Source organism: Papio anubis, chromosome 9 (genome assembly GCF_008728515.1).
Source record: "Papio anubis isolate 15944 chromosome 9, Panubis1.0, whole genome shotgun sequence".
Taxonomy (NCBI): domain Eukaryota; kingdom Metazoa; phylum Chordata; class Mammalia; order Primates; family Cercopithecidae; genus Papio; species Papio anubis.
In genome coordinates, this window is record NC_044984.1 from 95,923,414 (window position 1) to 95,944,021 (window position 20,608).

Consider the following 20,608-nt stretch of genomic DNA (forward strand, 5'->3'; position numbering starts at 1 on the left):
GAAGAGAAAACATAATTAAACCATAAACTAGTTCTTTCAAAGCGCCAATAAAATTAGTTATACCTTGGAAAAACTTACTAATGGAAAGGGAAAAAATACAAATATTTATTAGAAATAAAAAGGAACCATAATCTTACATATGGATACTTTTAAATTAGTAGGATTGATTTTAAAAGTGAGAATCGATCCTCCTAATTTGCTGGTGCATATACATAGCTTAAATTGTAATCGATTTTTGCTAGACTACTTTCCCAAAAGGTTACCTATCCAACAGTTTGATCAGCAATGTATAAGATTGCCTGTTTTCTCATACCCTGAATGTTGTCATTAAAAAAACAAAAAGTTGCCAGCTTAATGGGTGAGAAATGACTCCTCATTGTTTGTTTCCATTTTCCTGAAAGCTTAAGCAATATATCATATGTATTCATGGTTTCTATTTCTTTTGTGAATTGCTTTTTGAAATCTTTTACTCCATTTTTAAATTAATAATATTAACTCTGTGATGTGTTTAAAATAACTTTTTCTCCTTTCCTTTTTTACTTTATGATTTTATGGTGTCTTTGCTAGAGATAAGGAATTTTAAAATTTTATTTACTCAAATCTGTCACCTTCTTCATAGCTTCTAGATTTTCTTACTTTAACACAAGTTTCTCCACTTATGTGGAGTAGTATTATTCAAATACTCTCATATTTGTTCTTTAAATATTTTTATTAATTTTTTATCTTAAAACTTTATTTCTTCTATAATTTGCTCTTCTATATTGTGTGAATTCGAGGTCTAAAGTTTTTTATTCCCCACCCACCCACACCCGCCATGTGCTTCCAACTTACCAGAGAGTCATACGAACACCAGTTTCTGTTATTTTACCATGATGTTGATTGCAGTATTAGTTATGGTGGTCAAACACTGAAAACAACCTGAATGCCCATCAAAAGGCATGTGATTGAGAAAATATGGCATACTACGGCACATCCATACCGTGAACAATTATTTAGCTATTAAAAAGGATTGAGTTAGGTCTATGTATATTAACATGAATGAATGTCTATGAGAGGTTACATGGAAAAAGAAGATGGAAAAATAATGTAAATAGTATAACCCCATTCATTAAAAAATAGATGAAGAACTCTCTACATATGAATGTGTACATTTGTATACATATGTATGAGCACAAAGGAAAATTAGACCCTAATTCACACACTGGAATGAGGATGAGGTTGGGGAGAGAGTGAAATTGTTGAGATTGTTTTTTTACTATTTATACTTCTCCATATTCTTTGGTTAATGCAGGGAACACTATTGCTTATATTTTGAAAGGTGTGAGATTGATACTTGCCTATCCGACATCCATTCTCCTTGGTCTCCTTAATAACAGAATTCCAATTTTACCTGAGAATCAGACTACACTTCCCAGCTCCTTTTGTAGTCAGATATAGCCATGTAATCAAGTTCTGGCCTGTGGGATGTAGTAGATGTGTGTGGGACTTCAAACAAGTTTCTTTAAAATGAAGAAAGTGACTCTTCTTTTCTTCTTCTTCTCCTCCTCCTCCTCCTCCTCCTCCTCCTCCTCCTCCTCCTCCTCCTCCTGGTTCTTCTTCTTCTTTTCGGCTGCCTGGAATAGGAATGTAGTGGCTACAGATCTGCAGCTATTTTGGACCATGAGGTTACCAGGAGGATGGTAGAGCAAGAAGGAGTCTGGTTTCCTGGATACACTGTGAAGCCATTGTATGACTCTAAGCCATTTGATTTTGGACTTGCTTTATGTGAGGGAGAAATACTTCTATCTTGATTCAACTGCTGGTATTTGGTGGTTTTGTGTTGTATTTGAGCAAACCTCATCCTCAGTAATACAAAAGGAAAAATATAATAAAGCACTTAGCAAAAGAAACAAAAGCCTATTGACCATCCCCCTGTCTTTCCTGAGAGTACAGCTAAGGTGTCTGCAACCTTCTAGATGAATGCATAAGATCTGAAATAGGGGTTATGTATTCCTAAAACAATATAACCCTAGGAAAATTAGAATTTGTCCGTACTTCCAATTCCTATAATAATGCTTTGCCCTTTTATAATTAATTCCTTTATTACCAAAAAGTTCCCCAGGTCATAAAATACTTTCTCTGTGGATTGCAATATTTCCTGGCATATGTTCACTTCAGTAAGATGATCAGTGTATTAAAAACCCAATGGGGTTTCTGCAGAAGCCAATGATGGCATGGCACCTCTTTTGTGGCATGTGTGAAATCTGCCCTTCGCTATAAACATTCTTATGCAACACGACACTCTGCCCTGTGTCCATTTCATATGTGGTGTTCAGTGTGCTGGGAACGCTGAAAAAAACAATTCTCTCTCAGAGATTTCCCAAATAAAATCACAGTGTTAAAACTCTCAGGAGCCTCCAAAATCATTGTTTTAAAGCCCCCTTTTTTTACACAAAAAGAAACTGAGGCCCAGAAACCCCCCTGACTTTCTTAGAGTAACTAAGCTGGTTAATGATAGATCCAGAAATAGAACCCAAGGGACTGACTTCAGATTCTAGGCTCTTTCATTTGTTTCATCTATTAATTGATATTACCAGAGTGGACTCAGCAAAGGAACGTTTTTTTTTTTTTGTTTTGTTTTGTTTTAAAGTACAACAATGTCCTCAGTAGTATTATGTGGTTAAGGAGAGGCTTTCTTTATAAAAGATGTTCATTACCATCTTGACTGGCTTCCCCCGCCTCCCCGCCACATAACTAAAGCATGATGCTATTGACTTCTAAGTCGAGTTTCCACCCTTATATGAAAAGTCAGCTTGGCACAGAGTTTGGTAGAGCTAAGTCTGACCAGCTGCACTCTCAGCCACAAGGGAAATTAGACGAGACAGTGCGGCTGCTTCAGAACCAATCAATCAAAGGTTTTTTGAAAATTATCTCGAAAACACACACCAATAAAGGCATGTGGGTAGCTGTCTTTTCATAGAAACTCGGGTTAGTACTAGCGCATGTGAACAAAGAAAGTAAGGTGTCTTCTTCGGGTTGACTACTTGGTAGTTCCTATTTCTCTATCAGTTCCATGAGCGTTTTGGGAGAAAGTGACCACATCTACTACAGTCTTTCAACATCTTAAGTTAGATTTGTGTACCCTCCAATTACCATCTTGAATCAAAACAGTAGCTACTAGTCTATTTGACTTTCTTTGCCCAGGCCCCATACATATCTTTTTATTTTATTTTTATTTTTTGTAGAGACAGGGTCTTGGTTTGTTACCCAGGCTAGTCTCCAACTCTTGGCTTCAAATAATCTTCCCACCTTGGCCTCCCAAAGTGCCAGGATTATAGTCCCGAGCACTGCACCCAGCCTCCACATATATTTTTAAGTGTATAATTCAGTGGTTTTTAATATATTCACAAAGTTGTACAACCATCACCAGTATCTAATCCCAGAACATTTTCATCATGACCAAAAGAAACCCCGTATGCCCTGGCAGTCACTCCCAATTCCACCTCCCTCAGGCCGCTGGCAAACACTGATACACTGATACGGATTTGCCTATCCTGGACACTTCATATAAGTGGAATTGTACAACGTGTGATCTATTATTTTTTATTATTATTATTATTTTGAGATGGAGTTCCACTCTTGTTGCCCAGGTTGGAGTGCAATGGTGCAATCTCGGCTCACCGCAACCTCCACCTCCCAGGTTCAAGTGATTCTCCTGCCTCAGCCTTTCGAGTAGCTGGGATTACAGGCAACTGCCACCATGCCCAGATAATTTTGTATTTTTAGTAGAGATGGGGTTTCTTCATGTTGGTCAGGCTGGTCTTGAACTCCTGACCTCAGGTGATCCACCCGCCTCAACCTCCCAAAGTGCTGGGATTACAGGCACGAGCCCAGCAGTGATCTATTATTTTATAGTCTATGTTTATATATCTGACTGACTTCTTTCACTTAGTGTGATGCTCTCAAGCTTCGTCCATGTTGTAGCATGTGTCATTGTCTCATTCTTTTATATGTCCTATAATTTTGAAAAATGATGCTTTTGGAAAAAAATGCAAATGCAGAGTATCCCTTAATAGAAATCTTTGCTATTCTTAGAGGAGAACAAGAGACAAGTTATTTAACCTAGAGATTTGGCTTGAAAACTTAATATTGACATATCAATAAGGAACAAGAAAAAATATAATGCAATAATTAAGGATTGATGAAAATGAAAAGCTAATTGGAGCATGAAAATGATCATCTGAATACAAAGACTTTTCTGCCTAGTCTTGGTGAAAATTAAGGCATTGGTTGGATTGGCATATCATGATTTTTAATTTGATTTTTTTTTTTTTTATCATCCAGCAAACTTTTTGCACTCCTGAGTCAGCACATGCATCTGTCAGAGAGAGAAAAGCAAGACGGAGCACGAGGCTGTGGCTGAATTTAGAAAGTTAGAGGTGTTCTCATCAGCCACATGAGATGGGCAGGAGATTCCTTCCAGTAGGCGAGAGAGCAGAGTGCAGACAACAGATGTGAGAAAGGTCCCCATAGTTGTCAAGTTCCTGCATCCTTGTGCTGAAGAAAGGGAGGTGCCATCATGATTGATGTTCAGAGGCAGTATAAAAGCACTGAGTTTCTCCCCAACTGCTTGTCACACCGACCTGCACTATCTCTCGCCTGCCTGTGGGTTTCTGTCAACTAGTCGTGGAGGGGAGAAAACTTTTTAAAGAATAACATCTTACTGTGGTCATGCCAGAACCCACTAAGAAAGAGGGTAAGACTTATCCAGAAATCTTTTTGTTGTACTCCTTAATAAAGTGTGTTTATTTTGGTATTTGTCTTCAAACAAATAACAAATTTCTTAACTAGATGAGAAAATAAAATCACTATGATTTAAGGAAAAGATGGTTTAAATTAAACAGACCAAAGGAAAAATACAGTGAGAGTATACTGAATTTAAAAATTTCTGATAATGATAGTTTCTAAAGGGATATTGACTAAAATTATCAAATGATAATTCTATCACTCAATTGTAAAGAATCCTTAAAGTGTAATTTAAGGATGTTAATTGCTGATGGTAAACAGATTACATTTTCAAGCATATTTTCTTAGGTTTAGTCACAAATTTTTACCATGTATTTGCAATTTGCAGAGAGTAGAAGACTTAAAATATTTTCTAAAATGGTTAATACATTGGATCAAGATTTCAAAAAAGAATTTGTGACATTATTTCCAGATTTGCTACATTTTAAAAATGGAAACATATTTAAAATATACAGATGAAGGGTTGTTGTGTTCTTATCAGTGCCTTTGGAGGTTCATTATTAAATTCTTGCATGGAAAGAAAACCAAACACCAGGAAAAAAGGATATCCCTGAATGTCATGAATAGATTGTTCTTTCACGAGTTTTATTGTAGAGAATTTCATAATATGTAGCCTTTAAGAATAGTTAAGCTGAAAGTATAAAAATATTCTTCCTTAGAAGAAATGTTTTCTCTAACAAAGTTTCTCCTTTCTAAAAAGTTATTAGTATATTAAAACTACCAATTGGTAACAGAAGTAAATTGGAATTATTAATTATGAAAATAAATAATAAGCACAAATTAATAGTATGCATGCATTGAATTTAATTTTTAAAGAAAATATCTTTTAAAATATTATTTCATTTATATTCATCTTCACTAGTGCTTCTTGAATCTTTATTTTTCCCTTCTGCAAATAAAAGAAAAAGAAAAAGTAGCAGGAAACATTAAAATGTCATAGTTTTCAGTTTTTAATTCTTAAAAATGCTTTAGCCATTATTTAAGGAATCTTGAAAAATATGTTACACGTTGAACTCAAAGTTGAAATATTAACCAAATTATCAAAAGTCTTTTAAATATATTTTCTTTATATAATTAAGTAACCAGTGTTGACAGGCTGTGGTGATCAGTTTACAGGTTGGCCTTACTTAGTGGCAGAGGGCATTGATGGATGAAGTCTTTCACCCAAAATAACCACACCAAATGCATGCATTAATATGGGAACTTAATCCTGACTGTCAGGCAGGGAGTCCAACCCCTGCTAAAGTATCTTATTTGTAATGCAAATGATTTACGTGTGTATTAAGTGTCCTTTTTATCTGCTCTGTCACTTTAACCTCTCCGAAGTGTACCCAGATGAAATGCATTCTACCATGTTTCCAAACTGGAAACACAATATTGTTTTAATTATTCTGAATTTAGTGAATGATTTTGCATTTTTTTTAAAGCCTAATTGAAAATGAGAAGAAAGCTGAAAAACCAATAAATAAGGTGACAGGCTGTGAGAGCCAATAAAGCTAATTAAATTATTCTGATTACTAGAGGCGATGAAGTTTACTTTTCATTTGACAACTCAGTCTGATTCACTCTGCTTTTACAGGGAAAGAAATTGTAGGGCTGCAAAGAGGAAAATATATCTTTAACTTTAGCCCCCACCCCCCGATATATATTTTTTCTTTCTGAATAAATCAGCATGGATACTAAAGACTCCATGATCTTCTTTTGCTCTAAAAGCACGTTGCTATTCTGTGTAGCAGTTCCTCCACCCAGGACAGTAATTTTATACCCATAAATTCTTTGGTTAGTGTAAATTTGGATGATGGGGAGTGGAGCAAAAAGAGTTACTGATATATTTAAAATCCATTGAGGAAGTACAGAGATTTTTTTGGTTCCCTTACCAGTGCAACTGATTCTTAAAGGAACTGTACCTCGAAGAGCGTTCCTTAGTGAAATAATTGCATTTTAATATTGTTTACATCAGAAGAGTAAGGAGTATGGCAATTCATGAACTATTCTGCTCCTTTCTTCTTCTCCTAACTGCGATTTCATTTTCACTGGGGTTAGTTTGATTACATATAAGCATCCCTCTGAAAAATAAAACATGGCCTAGAATCAGTTCTTCAGAATCATTTCAAACTATCTGCAGAAACCTGCCTAAAGAAGAGGCTCCTCCAGCCCATATGGGTCTTCTGAATCTTTCCCACAGCTCGGAAAGCCATGCCCAGGGAGGCCATGACCACTTGCTATGAATCTTGAGAGGGCATATGGGCTGGTTTGGCCTTCCTAGGATCCAGGAGGATCTGGCAACTCTTCAAAAGAGGCTGAGTTTTCAGCACCTGAAGGTACAAAACATATCTCACTCAACTACCTCCCAGCCTACCCTGACTGAATTCTGGGAGTTTTCTTCTTAAATCTTGGGAGCTGGTTCTTCTAAGGAGGAGGAGGAAGGACAGCTGTAACTCTGGATCTCGAGGAGGAAGCCTAATGGAAGTAATTAGTCAATAGTCCTTGTTTAGACTCTTGGAATATGCTGGGTGGCTCAGTGAGCCCTTTTGGAGAAAGCAAGCAGTATTCTTAAGGAGTAACCACTTCCCATTGTTCTACTTTTTACCGTCATCAGTTGTATATTATCTATTCTTTGGAGAACTATGTTATTTGTACTGTCAGTTCCAGATAAAACTTACCTTACACCACTTTGGATTCTTACAGAACCTAAGGCCTAGTACAAATAAGTTATTCCAATCAAATTGGGGGGATGTGGTAGGAAGCTTCAGATTTGTGGGGCTCTCCCAGGATGCCTTTGATATATTCATTTATATAACAATTATTAATTGAGTACAAGTAAGTGCCCTACAGTTAATTCCCCGGTTCGTACTGTGTAAAGAAATCATCTTTCTTTCTTTCTTTTTTCTTTTTTTTTTTTGAGACAGTATCTCACTCTGTGGCCTAGGCTGGAGTGCAGTGCCATGATCTTCGCTCACTGTAGCCTTTGCCTCCCAGGTTCGAGTGATTCATGTGCCTCAGCATCTCAAATAGCTGGGATTACAGGCACCCACCAACACACCCAGTTAATTTTTGTATTTTTAGTAGAGACGGGGTTTCACCATGTTGGCCAGGCTGGTCTCCACCTGCTGACCTCAGGTGATCCACCTACCTTGGCCTCCCAAAGTGCTGGGATTACAGGTGTGAGCCACCGAGCCCGGCCAAGAAATCACCTTTCACTGGAAATTTCTCTTTTCGAGTCAAAAAGAAATTTTATCAATCCCAAACTAAACAATTGCAACAGGCTTTCTTCTGTGGCAGAATCTCTGTTCATTAAAGAATAGTATGAATGGCTGCTAAACACATACAAATGATTTCCTCAGAATTTTACCTCTGGCATATGTAATGATTAAATCCATAAAACCTGATTCTTTAACATCCTGGGACACCTGTTAGCTGTCAGATTCTTTTTTTTTTTTCCAGAAAAGTTCTCATTCTGTCACCAGGCTGGAGTGCAGTGGTACAATCATGGCTCACTGCAAACTCTGCCTCCCAGGCTCAAGCGATCCTCCCACCTCAGCCTCCCCAGTAGCTGGGACCACAGATACATGCCATCATGCCCAGCTAATAGCTAATTTTTATATTTTTAGTAGAGATGGGGGTCTCACTGTGTTGCTCAGGCTGGTCTCGAACTCCTGGGCTCAAGAGATCCACTTGTCTCCGCCTTCGAAAGTGCTGAGACTACAGGCGTGAGTTACCCTGCCTGGCCTATTAACTGTCAGATACTATAAAACTCGGAAAAAATACCTTCTAAAACACTGAGTTGAGGCCTTAACATGAATTTCACTTTTTGTTTCTGATTTATCAGAGCTCATTATATTTAATGTACTTAAATTCTCCAAAAAGGCAAAAGTTCCTCTTTGGTGCTTGTGTGTCATTCAAAACATCTCAAGAGTCACTATGGTTTTCTCATTTTCTGTGTAAGATCCCTTCTTGAAAACTCAAACGTATGGCCAAACACAGGTTCCATTATGACCATAATTTTAAGGTGCCATTCTGATAACTTCAGGAGGCAAAGGCATACCTTTGTTACTGCAGATTCTTTTGCTGTGTCAACATACAATATTCATCTTATCCATCTTGATCTACATTTCAGTAGGAATAGATGGGACCATGGGAGCAGAGAACAGTTTTGTTGTTGTTGTTGTTGTTGTTGTTGTTTGAGTCCATAAGGGTTTTTCCATTTCTGTAGCTTTTTTTTCCTTGGTCTCTAGAGATTTCATCACATTTTAAAGTTCTGCCGAGCCCCAAACCTACCTGAATGTACAGCAGCATTCATCGCCTCTTGCCTATTTCTACGCATTTCTCAGGGCTTAGTCATCCATCAGAAAAGGAGCTCCCTTGATGGAAGAAGGAAACCTCCTTCTCATATTTCTTCTTTGACCTTCAGTTTCTACGTGCAAGAGAGTGAATGGCCTATTTCAAACACCGAAATCAATTTGTCTTTGGAAATATTTATTAATATATAAATACTACCCTTACCTCAAATTGGGGAAAAGTTAATAATTAATGCAGAAAACTAAGAGAAAGGAAGAGGGGAGGAGGAAAGATAGTTTATCAAGGGCAATTGTTTCCCTTTTGACTTCGAATGGCTCATCGAGGCCAAGTTGAAGGTTTGGACGGAAAATAAAGAAGTTATATGAATGAATGCCATCATATTTTTTCCTCCTGAGAAAAACCGCCATGCTGTGCTGGAGATTCATGGCATATAATTGAGCTCTGTGTTGTAAGAAGGAATACTCTAGGGCAAATGCGTACTAGAGGGGCTTAATACTTGGCAGAATCCTTCTTTTTCAGTAGCCTGCTTTTATGACTGCTCCGACTGCACCTGTTAGGAAGATAAATAAAGGACCGGCCAATTCTTTCCTCTGAAGCGCCCTAAATATATCGCTTTAAAAACACTTTGGAAAAACAAGTTGTATCCTTACTTCTCACCCAGTAAATCTAAAGAAATTCCCTCTTGTTCCCAGGCATTTCAAACAGTGAGGTCGGGAGTAAGGGAGATTGTGGAGTGATCAAAGGTGGAAGTTAGGCTCACTAGCTGGTCTAAGGAACCCAGAAGGGTGGAAAGCATGAAGAACTTACAATCCTTTATGCTCTCAATGACTCACTTTATTTTGGCCATGAGACATGGCCTTGAAACTTTTTTTTTTTTTTTTTAGGCTCTGTATACACACGCAATTCATAGCGTTTCCTTATTTACAGCAATTTCAAAGTATCCCCAAATCAAACATGAGTGTTGAAGTCAACTACCCAGGCTGAAGTTGCTTTTAAAAAATGCTTGGACACAAAAACAAATAAATAAGTGGTCTCTTTAAAAACTTGAATAAATACAAAATGACGTTTTTGCAATACTTTTGTAAACAAATGCATTCTTCTTTTCAATTTTATATGGTTGTGAGAGGAGATTGCTGTGTCATTATTGCTATTGTTTTTACAGTCCAAGGAAGCATTTTTGTTACTTGTATTTAAAATTATTGCAACTTTTTTTTTAAAAAATTATTTTTAGGCTGTTTATGGACACAGAGAATAATTTTTATTATAATTAATAATGGCTATTTTTATCTTCACTGCTCCTTAATTAGTCTATGAAAACTATATTAAGAGACACAAAATACTCTTGCCTGCCAGTATCTTCTGTGGTAATTCTAAACTTCATCTCTAGACATGCTTAAGTGTGTTAGATGATAAAGAATGGGATTAAAGTTCTAGCAGCCAAAAATAAGTACGGAAATTTTAATTTAATGTGTGTACCTGAGAGCCTGTGGCCACGTCTTCTTTGTTCTTATTCCATGTTAGTTCTTGATGGAAACAGATGTCTTTTCTGGAACCCTTGGTTTGTTCAGAGTACTGCATCCTGGGGAAACTGAATAAATACACAGAAAGGTAGCAGCTGAATTAGTGCTCTGAGTTAGGTTAATCATGAAGTAGCTACTGTTTATTCAAGAGGGGTTTCCTAAAATTTGAGAGCATAGCAATTAAGAAAAATGAAACTGTGAAAAAGAAGAAAAGACTTTGTCACTTAATTTCCTATATGTATGCAAATTATCTCACAACCAGATGAGAAGAGGGCTTCTGACCACACAGCTTTTTACAAAGAGCCCCTCAAAATCAAAGTGATGATACTGTCTTGTCATAATTCTGCTCTCTGTGGATAGGCTCAGTTTTAATTTACAAAGAGTACATTTGGTTTAGACAGCCCAAAGATAGACCACAGGCCAAATTTTGAGATACTCCCATTTATGGGACAGAGTATTCATGGGCTGGCTTCAACATACATTTCCAGAGTAAAGTTTTAGGTACCATTAGATTGGGGCATGAATTGATTGATGTGGCAGAGGCAAAGACCAGGATCATTCAATCTCACACTTATTTCTCTTTCTAAAATGAGTTCACAAAAAGCTAACTGTAATCTGACTTTCATTATGCCTTTCAAGTCTAAATCCACTTTGATAAGGCTTGCCCGTTTATACTCCCTTAGGAATCATTTTTAGGCCAATTTGGCACATCAGGGCAGCGTCTAAAATTACACTTAATAATATGTCAGATGTTAGATCTTATGATTTTGTTCTATTCATTTTTTTGATGTGTATTTAGCTATTTTGGCTAAATATTATTCTTCTCCAAAATTGTCCAAATCTTTCTCTAAATAGTATCAGATCTCTTTATAAATTACTCAACTATAATATAATACTCTTTATAAATTGCTTTGCTTGCATCCGTTAATATCGTTTGCCTTCTAAAAACTTTTATGAATCTTGAAAGACAATGCTCTACTTAAAACTAAAAATTTGTCCATGTGTGTAATTCTACATTTTGTCATGTTTAGAGTTAGATGTCTTTAGGGTTGTTATGCACATAGTATGTATCTTGGCTTTTTCTTTATGCATCTTAAATCATATTCATTATTAAACATGGTGACATAAAAAGTTATCATATTCATAGAACATTCTAGACAGCTCAAATTCCAGCTGCACCATGAACTGAGTTACTTACACTTTGTATGCCTCTGTTTCCTCATCTGTATGTGAATAAAACAGTATCAACTCATTGGGTCTCAGTAAGAATTAACTGAAATACACCAGGTAAAGTGCTTATTTTATCTTATTTTATTTTTTATTTGAGATGGAGTCTTTCTCTGTTGCCCAGGCCGTAGTGCAGTGGCGTGATCTCGACTCACTGCGACCTCTGCCTCCCTGGTTCAAGCAATTCTCCTACCTCAGCCTCCCGAGTAGCTGGGGTTACAGGCGTGTGCCACCACGTCTGGCTAATTTTTGTATTCTTTTGGTAGAGATGGGGTTTCACCATACTGGCCAGGCTGGTCTCGAACTCCTGACCTCAAGTGATCCACCTGCCTTGGCCTCCCAAAGTGCTGGGATTACAGGCATAAGCCACCATGCCTGGAAAGGTAAAGTGCTTCGAACAGGGCCTAACATATGGAAAGATTTCAAGCATTTTCCTCCTAAAGCAGTAAAGTCAGAAATCTTGTCTGGTATAAGGTATTAAATGCCTCAAATTTCATATAAATTTTGATGGCATTTCCCTCAACATAAGGGATGTAACAACCACTGCTCACCTCCTCACTAGTGTAATATTTATAATACATGCCAAGAAAGCTGCTATGATAGTCATAACCGTCATTGCCACCACCACATTTCCTTCTTTTACTTGTAGTGAGACATCTTTTCTTTCACCCATAGAAGCTCAGATCAAATAAAAGGTCTGTACTGCATGAGCTCTGCTGTGTTCTTACTGAAATGAGCCATGTCCAATTCAGGGGTCTCTAGTTGTCAGCATATAGCATAAGGTGATAACAGTTGGGTTGTTTCTTCACTGTTCCATTGTGGGGACATGGCCTTTCCCACTTAGATGAAAGAGTTACCCTACACAGTTGAACAATAACTATATCTGACACCAAAGGTTATAAGGCTTGGGTTTGTGGGACTTTACAATTTCTCTCCCTGGCTGGGTGCAGTGGCTCATGCCTGTAATCCCAACACTTTGGGAGGCGGAGGTGGGAGGATCACCTGAGGTTGGGAGTTCGAGACCAGCCTGACCAACATGGAGAAACCTCATGTATACTAAAAATACAAAATTAGCCAGGTGTGGTGGCACATGCCTGTAATCCCAGCTACTCAGAAGGCTGAGGCAGGACAATCGCTTGAACCCGGAGATGGAGGTTGTGGTGAGCCAAGATTGTGCCATTGTACTCCAGCCTGGGCAATAAGAGCGAAACTCCGTCTCAAAAAAAAAAAAAGATTTCTCTCCCTATCAGGGGTGCTTTTTGGTGGATAGGGTCTTCCTCAGTCTGCGCTTTCCTGAGATAACCACATAAAGAACTCTCCATGACCACATACGGATGTGGTGGGTGATTGATTGAGTGTCACTGTGTTTACTGTGGTGGAATTTTATTTTTATGACCCCACCTGGCGTCAGGACTCTTCTGCCTCTATTTTTAAAAAGTCACCCAATGTGAGGTCCAGCAATGGCTTGGAGCAAGACCTTTAAGAGATCCTATAACCCTATAGCCACATAAATAAATGACACAGGTCAGGTACAGTGGCTCATGCCTGTAATCCCAGCATTTTGGGAGGCCAAGGCCAGAGAATTGCTTGAGCCCAGGAGTTTGAGACCAGCCTAAGCAACATGGTGAAACCTCATCTCTACAAAAAATACAAAAATTATCTGGGTGTGGTGGTGCATACCTGTAGTCCCAGCTACTTGGAATCACTTGAGCCCACGAGGTCAAGGCTGCAGTGAGCCATGATCATGCCACTGCACTCCTGCCTGGGTGACAGAGCGAGATCCTGTCTCAAAATAATAATAATAATAATAAGTGATGCAAGATCCCCAGAAAAGACACAGTAAAGGATGAAATTGTTAACAATACAAATTGCTTTTGCAATAATTTCCTTTTGACCTATGCTAAAATGTTAAGCTCCTTCAATTTGAGTAAATCTTCCTCTGCAAAACACTCCAATCCCATTTGATTCTTTAAAACATGGTAAGCGTGGGGAGGAAGGCAAGTCCTCAGATCTTAGCAATTTTCCTCCAGCCCCATGTTAACAATGAGAAGTTATTTGTTGCTATGTAATAAGGACCATATTTTAATCCTCTTCCTGTGTGAAATGTGTGAAATGACATCCTGAGTTGAAACTTGCATAATTAGAGGGACAAAAGAATGAATTGACTAGGGGAGGAAAAAAACCCGGTAGATTCAGGGAAATTCCAAAAGTTGAATAATGAGTCATTGAAAATTTACATGATTGATGTACCATTAGACCTCATCTATTCAGAACATTAGAGTACAGTACAGACTTTGGCAACATTTGACCACAGTAAATAAATATGGATTAAATTGATTGAATCATTCTGTATAACCAGATTCTCTGCACAGCTAAAGGTTAATTTTGTTATATAACCTCAGAGCCTTATTTTTTCCACCAGTTTGAATAGAAACATTCTTAAAATGTAGTATATTACTCCTTGATTTGAAAAATAAAGTACAGTGGATATAATTTGTCTTAAATTATAGACATCAGTTGTTAGTATCATGTGACACCCTGAGAGACCAAATTATTTGCTTTTTTGAAAACTGGGCTCATATTGATTTGTATTTTGAATTTCTGTCCAATTTTTCTTAGCTTTCTCACTTTTTGCCTCCTAGAAGTGTGCTGTCTTCTTTAGTACTCTTGTCAGTCAGCATATGAAGCTGTTGCCCTCACTCCCCTTTGTCCTTTGTTATAGACTCCGTTCCAGGTCATTAATCTGGCTGAGTAGAGTTTAGCACCATCTAAGGCACAATATTTAAGAAGGCACTCACTTTCTGGGTCACCAAAATGCAGGGTCAGCACCTTAAGTGACCTCCTTAAATTTTGCTCCTCAGGCACCCTGCTTACCTTTCCCAAGCCCCAGGCTCTGGGTTTACTGAGGAGCTAGGGCCTTGTTCCATGAGGAAAACACAGAAACTCTTAGTGCACAGAACGTAGAAGCTTGAGGTAAATGCAGAGGCCCTTCAGAGGTCTTTTTATTTGGGTGGTCAGAAGCCATTAGGTAAGTTGCTAGATAGATAGCTGAATTCTGCATAGAGGAGGTGCTACTAGGCACTATTGCCCTTTTGTCTCTATTACGGTGCACTTAGGAAAATGAGTTATTGCCCTAAAAATCAACGTATGGTTTTTATTTTGACTGATTCATTTGTTTTATCAAAGCTGCAGATGTATATGATGTATATGACCTGAGTTTGTTTTAAAATAACATGCACAAAATCTTTTTCCAAAGAGGTTTGCAATAAATTCAAAACCAGTGGTTCAAACCTTTTGGTCTCAGATCCATTTGCACCCTTAACAATTACTGATAAACTAAAGAGCATTTGTTTATGTGAATAAATAGTGTATTATACACACTAATTTTAATTTGTAATACAGTAAATATTGTATTCATGTGTCATATAATACTTACTGTATTAAAAATTAAAATTGGCTGGGCGTGGTGGCTCATGCCTATAATCCCAGCACTCAGGGAGGCCGAGGCAGATGGATCACCTGAGGTCAGGAGTTTGAGACCAACCTGGCCAACATGGTGAAACCCTGTCTCTACTAAAAATACAAAAAATTAGCTGGATGTGCTGGTGGACCCCTGTAATTCCAGCTATTCAGGAGGCTGAGGCAAGAGAATCTCTTGAATCCGGGAGGTGGAGGTTGTAGTGAGCCAAGATCACGCCATTGCACTCCAGCCTGGGCAACAAGAGCAAAACTCTGTCTCAAAATAAATAAATGAATAAATAAATAAATAAATAAATAAATAAATAAATAAAGTAAATAAAAGTAAAATTGATAATGTTTAAAATACAAGAATACAGCCAAGCTTGGTGGCTTATGCCTGTAATCCAAGCACTTTGGAAAGCTGAGGTGGGCAGATCGCTTGAGCCCAGGAATTCGAGACAAGCCTAAGAAACATGGCAAAACCTCGTCTCTAGTAAAAAATACAAAAATTAGTCGGACATGGTACATGCCTGTAGACCCAGCTACTCAGGAGGTTGATCTGGGAAGTTCATCTGAGCCTGGGGAGATCGAGGCTGCAGTGAGCCGAGATCACGCCACTGCACTAGAGCCTGGGTGACAGAATGAGACCCTTCTCAAAAAAGAAACACACACACACACACACACACACACACACAAGAATACACAAACAATTCTATTAGCTGTCAGAACGTTGATATCATTACACATTATGTATCCTCTGGAAAACTTCACTGTCTATTTCTTAGAGAATATGAGTGAAAAAGGCAAATAATGTCTTAGCATTACCATTATGAAAATCATTTTGACCTGGTAAACTCCCTAACTAGGGAGCTCCTGAAGATCCCAGACCATACTTTGAGAACCACTAATATAAATCAATTTAGTTTATTTGTTGTTGTTGTTTTGTTTTTGTATAGAGACAGGGTCTCACTACATTGCCAGGCCTGGTCTTGAACTCCTGAGCTCAAGCAAGCCACCCACCCCCATCTGCCAAAGTGATGGGATTACAGGCGTGAGCCACCAAGCCCAGCCTACTTATTTAAAAAGTATGTAATTCTCTTAAATCCCAAAGTATAAGGTATCCAGACCCATAACGCCTATAATGAATAGAGTGGGGAACAAAATAAGCAAGTAACTGTGAAAATGTTGAATTAAATGTTGATTTCTGTCCAAATTCTGCATCTGTGATACATAAGCAATTTGGCCAATAAAAATACACTGTCATTTATATTTGCTGATTTTGGGAGTACACTGTTTTTTGTTTGTTTCGTTTTGTTTGAGATGGGTCTTACTCTGTCACTCAGGAGTGCGGTGGTGCAATCTTGGCTCACTGCAACCTTCGCCTACCCAGCTCAAGCAATCCTCCCACCTCAGCCTCCAAAGTAGCTGGGACCATAGGCATGCAACACCATGCCCGACTAATTTCTTGTATTTTTGGTAGAGATGTGATTTTGCCATGTTGCACAGGCCAGTTGTGAACTCCTGAGCTTAAGCGATTCCATCTGCCTCCCCAAGTGCTGAGATTATAGGCGAGAGCCACCACGCCTGGCCATGGGGTACACTTATGATTAACAGAATCAAACATCTCTAAGCATTATTAATGTCCCTGTGAAAGCAATATTTTATGCTATGGCAGCTTCCATTGTGCTCGTGTCTGGGCAAATAAGGTCCAGGTTAGAGTATGCATATAGAGTCAGACCCCATCATCAAGAGGGGAGACACCTGATAGTGTTTATTACATATTTAATCTAAAAAGAAAGATAATTTGCTATACCACCAAAAATGACAGTACAGGAGTTGGCCAAGTAGACCCTTCCTTATTCATCATGATGTTTACAAAACATAAAGCCTTCACGTGTTTTTTTTCAAAGCTAGAATTTTACTTTGAGAATAAGAAAAAATAATTAGGAATAGCATACAATTTTCCCCTATGCCTCAAATTTCCAAAGAATATTTTTTATTTTTAAAAAATTTTCCCCAAGAAAGTGACAGAAAGCCACAAAAAGAGACCTAGAATCATAACATTTAGTGATAACTGTTATCATGTGTTCTTCTGTCTTTTTTATGCCTATATAATATATTCATGTGATATGCTCTCCTTGTATAAAAAACTAAATTAAATTGTACATAATGGCCCAGAAGATAGTTTAAGTAGGTAAAATAATGTAATATTTGAGACAGCCCATGGGAAGAAGAGAACTGGGTGTTTTGTTTTGTTTTAAGTGTATAGACACAGACATAGAGAGAGAGACAGTTTAATGAATTTTAAGACATAAGATTTCTTTTTTTCCCCTTTAAATTACTGACCATGAAACCCTTGATCATTGAAAATAGAAATGGACTCCACTGGAGAGGGCCAAACCATTTATGGAGTTACTGGGTCCCTAGTGTTTCTGCAGCAGCACAAAGGCCACATATGGGGCTGTCTATTTCATAGCTGCCACCAGTGCCCGTCAATTAGAATGCCTTGGCACAGGCTGTGCAGGCATGCCATTGGTGGCATACCTGTGCTGTTTACAGTAGGTGACCATAGGAAAAATCCACCATAAATAGATCTACCCCTTTGAAAGCATTTCAGTGCTGCAGAGGGAGAGAAAGTCTGTATCTGTTCATTAGAAAGGATCGAAGAACAGCCGCCCTTGCCCAGGAAAGAAGGGGCTGGCTTTAGTTGTTGGTTCACAAACCAGTTCATTTTTAGGTTGTCCCTTAAAATATTTCCTTGGGCTTGTTTTTTTTCAAAAAGTATCCTTGTTTTTCCTTTTTTATTCAAACATTTTAAAACATGCTTCTTTAGTCCTGTTAGCATGTTTTCTAACAAAGATATTATGTGGGAGAACCAAGAGAGGAGAACAAAAAACCAACTGTATTTACCTAGCAGGAATGTTCCACAGAACTTTGCCCCTTGGCTTTTGAATAAGCAGAAGTACAGCAGGACCTCACCTCAATAAATATCTGTTTGCTTGTTTAAGATTTAGAGAGCTTACCAAAGGTGGGTGCCTCTCGAACATTGCAACACAGCCAACCTTGTTGACAACAGTTGGTGTGATTGACTGTTAATTTGCTAAGAAACTGGTGGGACAGGTTCCTCGACACAAGTTGCTTTGCTGTTTTTGGGAACCCCGATTTTAAAAGGGGAGGATTCCTTAGAAAGGCGAGGGGTGTAATATTCCTGAGAGCCAAAACTAACCCTAATTGCTCTCCTGCCCTTGTTAAGAAATGGAAGACATTTGTTGACAGTAAGAAGAAATGTAAATGATGGCGCTTGGGTGAATGCCCCTGGAGCCTTGGCCAGCGGGAGGGGAACCAATGAAAGACATAGTGTTCCCTGTGGGGAACACAGACGAAGAAAGCTGCCCACAGAATGCCAGGGGACGGTTATGGGTTTCTTGGCAGCAAGGAGAAGGGGCTTTTGTGCAGGGAGGAACAGCCTGCCAGTTAACTATATTTATGGAGCACCTGCTGTGTGGAATCTGAAAAGGAGAAGGAGAAGGGCCTTGTCCTCAAGAAGCTTGTGATCAAAGGGAGAAGAAAAGTCCCCATCTACTGTAAACCCATTGGGATTCCCACTCACATTTGAAAAAGGAGAGAAACGGGTGATATTTAGGGGGTGTGCTGAGCCTTGTTACTCAAAATGTGGGTTGTGGACCAGCAGCATCACCTGGGAGCCTTTTAGAAATGCAGAATCTTTTTATTTTTAAAATTAAAAAAAAATTTCTGGAGATGGGGTCTTGCTCTGTCACCCTGGCTGAAGTATAGTGGTACAATCTTGGCTCACTGCAGCCTCCACCTCCTGGGCTTAAGTGATACTCCCACCTCAGCCTCCCAAGTCACTGGGACTTAGGAAGCACCAGCTAATGTAAAATGTTTTTTTGTGAAGACAGGATTTCATTATGTTGCCCAGGTAGGTCTCAAACACCTGGGCTCAAGCGATCCTCCCACTGTGACCTCCTGAGCCACTGCGCAACCTTGAAATGCAGAATCGTGAACCCTACTGCTGCAGACCCCAAGAGTCAGAATTTGCAGTTCGATCAGATCCCTAAGTGATTAATATGCATACTGCAGTTTGAGAAGTTCTAGAGGATTTCTGGAAGTAATGAGTCTTGAATGTTTTAAGAGAGCAGCGTGACTTGGTTCAGTGACTCAATTGATACTGAAAGGCAATTCATTTACCTGTGAATTTCCTAAACACAGGTATCTTATCACATTGTAACCACTTTTATAACCCACTGACCTTGTTAAATTCATAATGGGAGTTGAATGAATTTAGCTTGCAAGGGTGCTCCTGCCTATGGTTCCTATTCAGTGAGGTACTGTGGAAATTGCTGTTAATGAACGAATGTTACAGAGGCAGACAGTGAACTTTAGGAACAGGTAAATTATTTTTAGAGAAATGGGCAAAGCTGACCATGACAGGACCTGTCAGAGACAAACATATGAATTAGAGTGAGAGAGATGCGTGAGAAGTTCCTTCAAGGTAAATGGGCACACCTTGGGGTCTCTGAGACTTACCTGCAATGCTTCATTTTCCATTTAAGTCATGTGCTGCTTGGCCTTTACCACTCCTTGGTTTTCCAGTTTCCAGGTTTAAGACAACTGGAATTTTCTGTTTCAAATGCTCCGAAAAGGACTAAGGTCCTATTTTCTCTGATCATTTCTGTATTGCCATGATTGATTGATTGAATCATTGTTTGATCTACTTATCTGCAGTCTGCAAACTATAATGCATATAAATTGCATCGAGCTCAACTACTATTCCCACTTTGTAGTAGGGTTATGAGGGACTCACCTCTTCTGTCCAGTCCCCACCCCACATGCAAACATGTTTTAACACATACAGCTCGTAGACCTAGAAATAAGACATATCCTTAGCAGGCAGCATGTGGAGGAAGACATAAGTGTCTTTTTCATAGGTGTGTCTGAGTAAAAATGATGATCATAACGATAAAAACCATGAAAAGATAAAGCCTATGTGACATTTGCCATGTTCTCTACCCCTGCTAATGCATTCATTCCGCCAATGACCCCTGAGTTAGGCTGTGCTATTATTTCTATCTCATACTTGAGGAAATCGATGTGCACCCCACTCCTACAAATAGGGAGGACAACATCCATATGAGACTATGTGGTCTTGAGATTAAGACCAACTAATTCAGTGGGGAAAATAGTGTCATTGTTCTGAGAAGTCCATCAACCCTGTTCTGACTTGATCAACTTAAGTAGCAGGGAAAGGAAGTGCAGGGAGGGGCTGCAGAGGCCAGGCTTAGCCAAGCAAGCCTGGA

The 20,608-nt window shown here is 38.7% G+C and overlaps 1 protein-coding gene across 9 annotated transcripts in view; it reads left to right on the plus strand.

The window, feature by feature from the left end:
• The first annotated feature begins 4,571 nt into the window (after window positions 1–4,571).
• MYBPC1 (myosin binding protein C1) overlaps window positions 4,572–20,608 on the plus strand; it is an 87,565-nt gene continuing 71,528 nt past the window's right edge. For 3 of the 9 annotated variants that reach the window (XM_031650703.1, XM_031650699.1, XM_009181522.4), the window contains exon 1: window positions 4,603–4,735. In XM_031650703.1, coding sequence (XP_031506563.1) covers window positions 4,711–4,735 — 25 coding nt within the window. In that variant the 5' untranslated portion in view covers window positions 4,603–4,710. Of the gene's footprint in view, window positions 4,736–11,877; window positions 11,892–12,607; window positions 12,614–20,608 lie in introns of those variants that run through there. The other 6 variants (XM_003907032.4, XM_009181525.3, XM_009181527.4 and 3 more) reach the window with 4 other exon arrangements.